Source organism: Crocodylus porosus, unplaced genomic scaffold, assembly GCF_001723895.1.
Source record: "Crocodylus porosus isolate Cpor-Errol unplaced genomic scaffold, CroPor_comp1, whole genome shotgun sequence".
NCBI lineage: Eukaryota > Metazoa > Chordata > Crocodylia > Crocodylidae > Crocodylus > Crocodylus porosus.
The window spans coordinates 11812158-11820427 of NW_017728947.1; the positions used below are offsets into that span (position 1 = coordinate 11812158).

General features: G+C 36.9%; 1 protein-coding gene across 3 annotated transcripts; it reads right to left on the bottom strand.

Annotated features, from left to right (window-relative positions):
* Positions 1 to 1170: 1170 nt before the first annotated feature.
* Positions 1171 to 7270, bottom strand: CALCB (calcitonin related polypeptide beta). Of its 3 annotated transcripts, none has more exons than XM_019552355.1 (5): positions 6994 to 7270; positions 5619 to 5714; positions 5128 to 5259; positions 2059 to 2243; positions 1171 to 1705 (listed from the first exon to the last, which is right to left on the bottom strand). In XM_019552355.1, the coding sequence occupies exons 2-4, from the start codon at positions 5702 to 5704 to the stop codon at positions 2084 to 2086; spliced, it is 378 nt and encodes a 125-aa protein (XP_019407900.1). In that variant the 5' UTR covers positions 5705 to 5714; positions 6994 to 7270; the 3' UTR covers positions 1171 to 1705; positions 2059 to 2083. The 3 variants fall into 3 exon arrangements, with proteins under 3 accessions (XP_019407900.1, XP_019407899.1, XP_019407898.1); XM_019552354.1 differs by having other exon boundaries at positions 1176 to 1705; positions 2059 to 2246; positions 6994 to 7269; XM_019552353.1 differs by lacking the exons at positions 1171 to 1705; positions 2059 to 2243 and adding an exon at positions 3814 to 4251 and having other exon boundaries at positions 6994 to 7264.
* Positions 7271 to 8270: the final 1000 nt, after the last annotated feature.

An 8270-nucleotide genomic window follows, 5' to 3' on the forward strand; every position in this document is an offset into this window, starting at 1 on the left:
TCACAGGTATAAGTAAAATGATTTTAGTGTCCAGAGTTATGCACAGACTATTGCTAAAATAACAAACATGTTCTCCTATGTGGTTGCACTGCCAGGATCAGACTTATCATTGCAAAGCCCTGTGGGCTAATTCACATGGGTACAACTTAAAACCGAATTCTAGAGACTATAGCATTCCAGATTATTGTGGTAATATTTTTTTTTGTATTTAGCTAAGGGAAAATGTATTGAGCACCATATTTATAGAGGAATGGTTTGCTTCAAACATATAGTTACCCACTGCTTTCTGTACTATTTAACTCCCACCTGAGAGGGCTGTGTGGGAGAAGGATCTTTCATGCAGACTTAGGAATGCTCTAATTTATACAGGCAGCAAATATTCCCAAAGGGAAAAAAACAAAGCCAAAACATGACATGACAATGGAGTGTCCTTACCACAAAGCCTTTCCACCCAACACAGTCTGTTTCACTACAGCTATAGTGACAGGATAGTGACATAACAGCCTTAGCATCTGTTCTACAACCTGATTGGATTGACAAAGGGGTCCAGATTTAGGGTCTGATTATGCCACCAGTGCAACACAGAATAATCTCAGGAAGGTTTCTGATGCAGTCATTTTATTGAAAAGGCACCAGTTTCTAGGAAAAAGGTGGTAGCATTGATTAAAAGTTGTTCTCAGATTTAAAACTATTAATGGATTTTTTTTCAGCCTCACTCTATCTTCTCCATCATATCAAATCTTGGTCCCTAAAATGACACTGTCAGCAGTCCTTAACAGAAGAACATCTCTGCAGATCCTTTATCATCTTTCTCTCAACTGATTCACTCTCTCTTTCAGATTATTTGAATTCACATCCTCTTGCCTTTGTCAATCTACAAAACAATTTGTAGTTTGTGTAAAACAAACTCTACAAAGATGTGTTGTCTTTTGCTATATATATTAGGATGCATGTTCTTATCATTTCCAAAATATTTGCTGGATGGGGGAGTCTATTTGTGAGTATTTCTATACTACTGGCTTGTAAATATATATATATCAAAAGGATTTTTTCTGTATTTTGAACAATCAGCTTTAACTCTCAAAAACCATTTTAGAAACTATATTCAGATAAAACTAGGAAGGGCCATACTGGAACTATCTAGTCTAGAGTTCATGTTGGGCTAAGGCCAGATGTTTCAAAAAGCTACATAATAAACTAACAAAAATGAAAAATCAGTTTCTCAATCCAAGTGTATCTAAAATACTTTAATTTTGCGCAAATTCACAAATGATACAATATTGAAGTGTTTTTTAAACATACTGTACAATTATGTTAGTTAAATGTTTTACATCAAGGCACAGCACACCATATTTTACAGATATGCCTTGAGAGGCAGCAACTTAATGTAATCCCCGAGATTTGGCAGTATTGCCAAGATAAATAGCATGGATCACAGATATGCTAGAAGAGAAATAAATAATAGATGCTGTCACATTTTATTTGAAATATAATTGCATATAAAAAGAATATACAATAATTTAACTTGAATAATTAGATTCTCTTTTAATATACGTAACAGAAGTACTTTGTTTTAAACAAAACATTTTTAAATACTAGAAGGATGCAAAATGAAACTTTATTTGGCCTTGATTTATGGAGAAGAGTTGCAAGTTGCGTTCATAAGAAATCAAAAGGAGTTGATTTATTTCAGTTTCATGGCAATCTGAAAAAAAGTAAATCCAGAATTAACAAAATTCTGATACTGAAATGTTAATACTGTCATAACACATATCCACTGATTAAGACTATTACTTGAACAACACAGCTTTGTTTTATAAATGGGACACACATTGCAACTGATTATTTAAGTAGTACATCCACTGCAAGCTCTCCTTTTACAAAGTTTAAATAATGCACAATTGGAATTGTATCATACATTCGAGTTAGCCATTCTTTGTTTATGATCAAAAAGTGAGTCATCATAAGCCTATTTGTCATTCAAACCACAACTGACACACTACAGATAACTTTACCAAGAAATGCCTATCAATATCATGTATATTGTAGTGTGTTTACCATATTCCTGGTGTCATTCCATGTTTTATATCTGAATGTCTCTCCTTCGCCTGCCAAAAGCTTTAGATCCCACGTTGGTAGGTACAAAGTTGTTCTTCCCAACTGCTCCTGATCTGCTCAGGAAGTCTGCCAGACGATGGGTCACACAGGTTGCTGTATTGCAAGCCCTCTTCTGTGCTGTTACACTGCTTTTCAAAGAAAAAAAGAAGAAGATGAAAATTACCTAAAGAATATATCAGAGATTCAAATAAAATTAAATTTAAATCAGTAAGGTAAGGTTTTACTTAGAAAAATGTTTCTACAAAAAATGTGATTCAGAGAGTCTGCTCATTATGTCTTAAGGACTTCCTAGTGTGCTAGTATGTTCAGTTTATGGGTTAATAACATGCATTTATTCTACCAGGCTGGCAGACTAAACCACTTCGTGAAAGAAAATGACACTTTCTTTCTTATGCACCCCAACAATAAAGGTTCTGTATACCAAAGGATGCCTTGGTTTCACTTGCCAACTCCATTACCTCCAGCAAATAACAAAATAATAAAATGTACACAAGTCTGTTGGTGATAGACAAAGAGGAAGAACATCTAGCTAAGCTGTGCTCCTTAAGTCCTGCAATAATAATGGCATAAAGTAACAAAAACATATTTTAGCTACCCAGTTCAGCACCTAGTCCTCTGAACAACTGTAAGGTGTATGATCCTGCTCTTCCTGAGCAAAAATGAAGTCTTGAGTAGACTTGAGTTCAGTAGGGTCAGGAGTTCACCCAACAAATAAATCTGTTGGTTAAAAAAGGGATCTATTTGGGGGAGTGGGGTTACATTTCAGAGTTGAACTGCACTTACATTAAAATTGTGTCTATTGTATGTATTTGACTGTTTTTTTTCTGATCCAGCAAAACCATTAAACAAGAATAATCCCATTGACTTCAATAGGACTACCCACTTGCTTAAATCAAGGCATACAGTTAATTTTTTTTTTACTGGATTTGGGTCTTTATATACATTAATTCTTCTTATTTTTTGTTCAAGTTAATGTCCTACTGAAATGAACGGGAATGTTGCTCAAGTTAGGACTTCATTAGAACAGAGTTCTTAAATCGGCAAGAAGAAACATCATTGGCAACAGTACAATCTTTTTTTAACAGGTCTCTGTTTAAGAAATATATATGGAAAGATTTTAAAAATGGGTAAAGAGGCAAACATGGTGTCACAAAGTTATTCAGATAGCCAATGCATCAGCATGAAGAAATTTAATGTAACTAGTTCTAAATAAAATAAAAGAAGAATATAAGATTTCTTACCTGGATGACTTCAATGAGAACATAGTTTTAAACTGGATTATATTTCTAGTATTTTGCTAACTACTTAAGGCATGCGGTTGAATCCTTTGCCATGTCAAAGACTTAAAAGGGTCCACAAAAACTGTTTTACTAGAAAAAGATGGTGTGTTTTTTTACACATACCTACCTATTGAAATAATTCTAAACTGTCTGAGAGTTATGCCTTTATATATGCACTTAGCAAAAGTGTTCTACTATTCTTAAATTAACTTACTATACAACTTCTGCATTGTATTGACATTCCTGAAGATGGATTTCTCTAGCAATCTCAGATGCCAAAACAAAAAATTAAAACAACAGACCTAATCCTTATAGAAAAATAGGTTTATTGAACAAGTGCATGAGCAGGCATGAAAGAAGAGTTTATTTGTACATGAAGTAGCCAGAAATGAAAAGCTTCATTTAGAGTTTTTTTAAATAAATGTCTAAGAAAATCATTTGAAATCTTAAAGCAGTGCTGTTCATTCGTATTTATTTTATTTGGCATATGCTTGCTATTTCTAACTTAGTATGTTATGTTCTTTATCTTCCTAACTGAAAGTCCATCTCAAATATTCTCTGTCGAAAACAGATTCAAAAGAACATAGTAAAGTTAGCAATCAAGGTTAGATCCACATGCATCAAGTTAAAAAAAAAGGGTAGAAATAAGCATGTCTAGTTGTTTCCTAGGGATTCCCCATAATTTGCATAGCGCTCATTTTCCAGGTCATTCAGCACATTCCTTTTCTTGCCAGGAGTTCCAGCCCCGACGTCAGTACGAGGGTAAGTTTGCAATTTGTGCAATTCTTGAGACAGTTTGCCCAGTACACAAGTACTCAGACTGGCACAGCGTTTGGAAATAGGTCTATCCAGGCTGCAGGAGGGAAAAAAAAAAAAAACACATGCCAAAAAAAAGTAATATAAACCATGCACAGTCATGCATTACATTCCTAGATGACTAACTGTAGCTAGAAGACAAAAAAGAAAAATAGAAAAACCTCCCCCGTACACTCATTTCATGCAAGAGGGGGGTCCATACAAGGGGAAGTACATCAGAAAGGGCACGCAATTTATCGTGGATTAAATTAATATTGTTTTGTTGAACAAGCAAGTCACTTAGCTTTTTAGATATTAGCACTTAGAAGGCAAGATGCTAGCAGTTAAAAAACAGGAAACTTCTCTTTCAGTGTATCCAACATGCTGTTCAGTTTCTCATTCATCATCATGCCTTGCAATAGGAGTTCATTAAGGATAATGCAAATTTATACTTGCATGCCTTGGCTTTCTGGGAAAGGATGGTGCTACGTGCATTAAGGGGAAAGCCCCAACTTCTGCCAATGGCTGTCCATGCCTTACAATAGCATGCATTTTCACGACAGAGAATTCAAGAGTGATTAAACAGCCCTCAGCACTTCCACCATTAAACATACCTCTTGCTGTCATATTTTAACACAACCCCTTTCAAGTTCAACTCGCCCTCCAATGGCTTTTTTATTTTCTTTCAGTTGTGAAAAACAGATAGAAGCAGGTTAACTAGGTGGAAACCATTCTCCTGATATTGACATGAGAAACAGCTCTGTAATATTGTCCCTTTTCAAATATTGTATAAAGTCATCCACAGTCCCAGGTGAGAGGTAAGTCTTAGCCTGTCCGAGCATCTGCTGAGGTTGCTCTTGTTGAGAAATCAAATACACACAGGCGTCCAATTTCCCCAGTGCCTTGCACATATCCCCAGGGCTGCAGTCCTTACCTATTCCCTTCAGTCACTTTTTCCAGGTCTTCTACTGTCATCTGTACGAATTCTTTCACCAATGCATTTAATAACCTCCGAGCTTCGTAATCACTGAGTGTCACTCGATCTGTCATAGACTCTAAGCCAGGTCTAGGTGGAGACAAGTGATACTGCATGAATATAATCCTGGCTCTTGCAGGGAATCTTGTATAGGATGAGATAGATGGAAGAGCTCTTTTATGCATTCTTCCTTATTACCAGAGTGTCTTTAACTGACAGACTTGAGTAGCTTTGACTTGATTTTAACTTATATTACCTCTTCACATGTTAGATAAGTAATCTATCATGTGTTTGCAAATATATAACTCAAACTTACAAGATCTAGGGATTTTTTTCACTTTACCATAACCCATGTCCTATCTAAAGCAGTAAGAAATACTAAATATCACTACACTGTTCAGATAAAGTACCTTGAAATTCATAAACGTCCACAGCTCTCTGCTTCTTACCTGAGTGGGGCTGCCTGGAAACTATCCATCTGGCAAACAACCAAGGCATAAACAGCAAGGAAAGATGAAATCTTCAGCATAACCATAATGTCCTCTCTATAACAAAGAGTTACATCAGTGGCCATTTTCAAACCCCCTCAATTCTATCAGATGTACTTAAGAGTACATCTTTCTCTACATACAAAACTTCACACTAACTCATTGGGTTTTTTATTGCTTTTTTAATCATTATCTTTGAATTTGTCTTGGCTATTGACCTTCTATTTTTATCTTCTTATTTTTTTCAAATATCTTAGGATAACTATATGTGTTTGAATTGTACTCCTTGGCGTTTTTCAGTATTATAATTCTGTAAAGTTAATGCAGACACATCTTCAAACTGGCATTGAATATCTGACTATAGCTAGAGAATTACATATCATTTTATGTGTTTAATGTGTCAAATATCAGTTGGACAAAATAGCCTGTCAAGGATAGCACATGTCAAGAAAAAACACAAAAGTAATTCAGATATCAACATATTCCATGGCCATGTTCTGTAGACTAATTTGAATATGTGCAGTATTTAATTTTACAGTATTTAACAGTAAGCACAATTACATTAAGGAGTGCTCATTTCTTGATCTAATTGACGCACTAATATCCCCTGTCAAATGCACATTAGATAAGATTAGAAAAACTGGATGATTTAATTTTACCAAATAATCTCAAATCGCAGACTAACAGAATGAGTCAGTCAGAAGAAAACTTGATTCAAAGGATAAAAATAAAAAATGATTATATTTTAAAGAATTTGTCTCTGCCACCCACCTTTAAATAAAGTATATTTAACCTAATTTCAACCCATTATTACCTGCCACATATATTGTTGGCTAACATAAAATGTAGGATCTCATTTTCCAGACCTTCATAGGATTGGAATTTACATACAAATTTTATATTACCATTTCACAACAGATCTTATGAGAAGCTTAAGATAATTAGAAAAGAAAATAAGCTCTTCAACCTAATCATGTAAAAGAGGCTGGTTTGTTTGTTCCCTGGAAAATGTAATAAGATGTACATTCTCATTTCCTTACAAATATTATAAGCGCTATAAGTGGATAATTTTACTGGCTTCTGCATGGCTTTTGTTCACCTGTTTTTTAAGGAAGCCTGTAATGAGGAACTTAGCAGCCCCATATACAATCCAACCAGTTGTAAATGAGACCCTCTCTGAAAGCACAGGCAGAACAAACTGTAATAGAATAAAGCATCACTAGCTGTAACTGAGCATCAAATCCTGCCTTAGATCACAGGCAAGCCTTGCAAATTCAGCTGCGGTGAAGAAGACTTAGCAAACTCTAAATTTTAAAAGACAGAAACCCACACTTACCTTGCAATGCAAAGCTTCTTAAGAAACAGTAAAATGTGCTGGGAGTTTCCTCAATATATGTTTCTAAATCGTGATGCTGTTCAATGCCCGAGTACTCCCTTTTATATCTACCGCCAGGGAAAAAGTGTGTAGGCGTTCGCCCAGCCCCCGCCAGCCAATCGCATGATCTGTTGGCAAAACGCAACCAATCCGCAACTGAGTTTGAGACTCCAAGCTCTCAAATTACGTCATCTTCCAGTCACTGAGTATTCCATTCACAAAAATTTGCCAGTCATTTGGCTGGATCTCCTGGGTTGATTTGCACTGAGGTCATTGAACTGAAAAAAAGGGGGGGGAATCACTTCAGACAATTAATGAAAAGTAAGGGAAATCGTCTCGAGCCATTAATAATGTACAGTCCACCCCGCTTCCTCCCACCCCTTCAAAGTACCATATCTTTTTAATGAAAACTTCAGAGGACAGGTTATTTACTTATTAGAAGCGACATCTACTGCAAAAAATACTGCATTGCAGACCGGGCTGGGGAAGGACATGGGGAAACGATGGATTGTCATTCCTTTTTCCAACCCGCCTTGCAAAAGAGCTGGGTAGGTGGGTGGGAAACAGTATCTGCAGGACTGGTTCCAACGCTTTAGTAAGATCGCTTAATGTTTTGTAACAAAGCAAGGCATAAGCGTTCAGAAGTCAGGCTGTTTGGGGAGAGTTTTTCTGTGTGGCTGAATGAGCTCAGTCGTGCTCCCCTGGATCTTGGGGTGCCCCCGGATGCTAAGCTCATAGCAGAGCAGCGCTTTCCAGCCCGCACATGAGACTCACTTGGTGGGTTAAGGCTTTGACAACGGGTTAAGATTTGGGAAGAACTATATGCTAGACTGTGTGTGTGTATATAACGATTCATACATATATATATTTTTTTTTCCCAAAGACTAAAATGTCTCCTGACTCCAGAAGTGCTAAATGTTCGCGACCCCCCGAATAGGCAGTGCTGTAGATCCCATATTTTGGGTCAAGCGTATGAGGTTCATAGAGGGGGGGATCGGGTTTAAAAATAACCCCCCACCCCAAAAAAAACCCCAAAAAAACACAGCAGGGCCTGATGCTTGCACAGATTTCAATGCGCTCAAGATCAGGTCCTGAGGCTGCATTGAAGAGAAGGGACCAGTGGAGAAAAGCCCCGTTTCCCCACCTCCCCACTCCCTCTTGTGCAAGAATCGCCCACCCTGAGCTCTTGTCGGGACCCTGAGAATCGCCTCGGGGGGAATGGGGCAAACAAACCACCC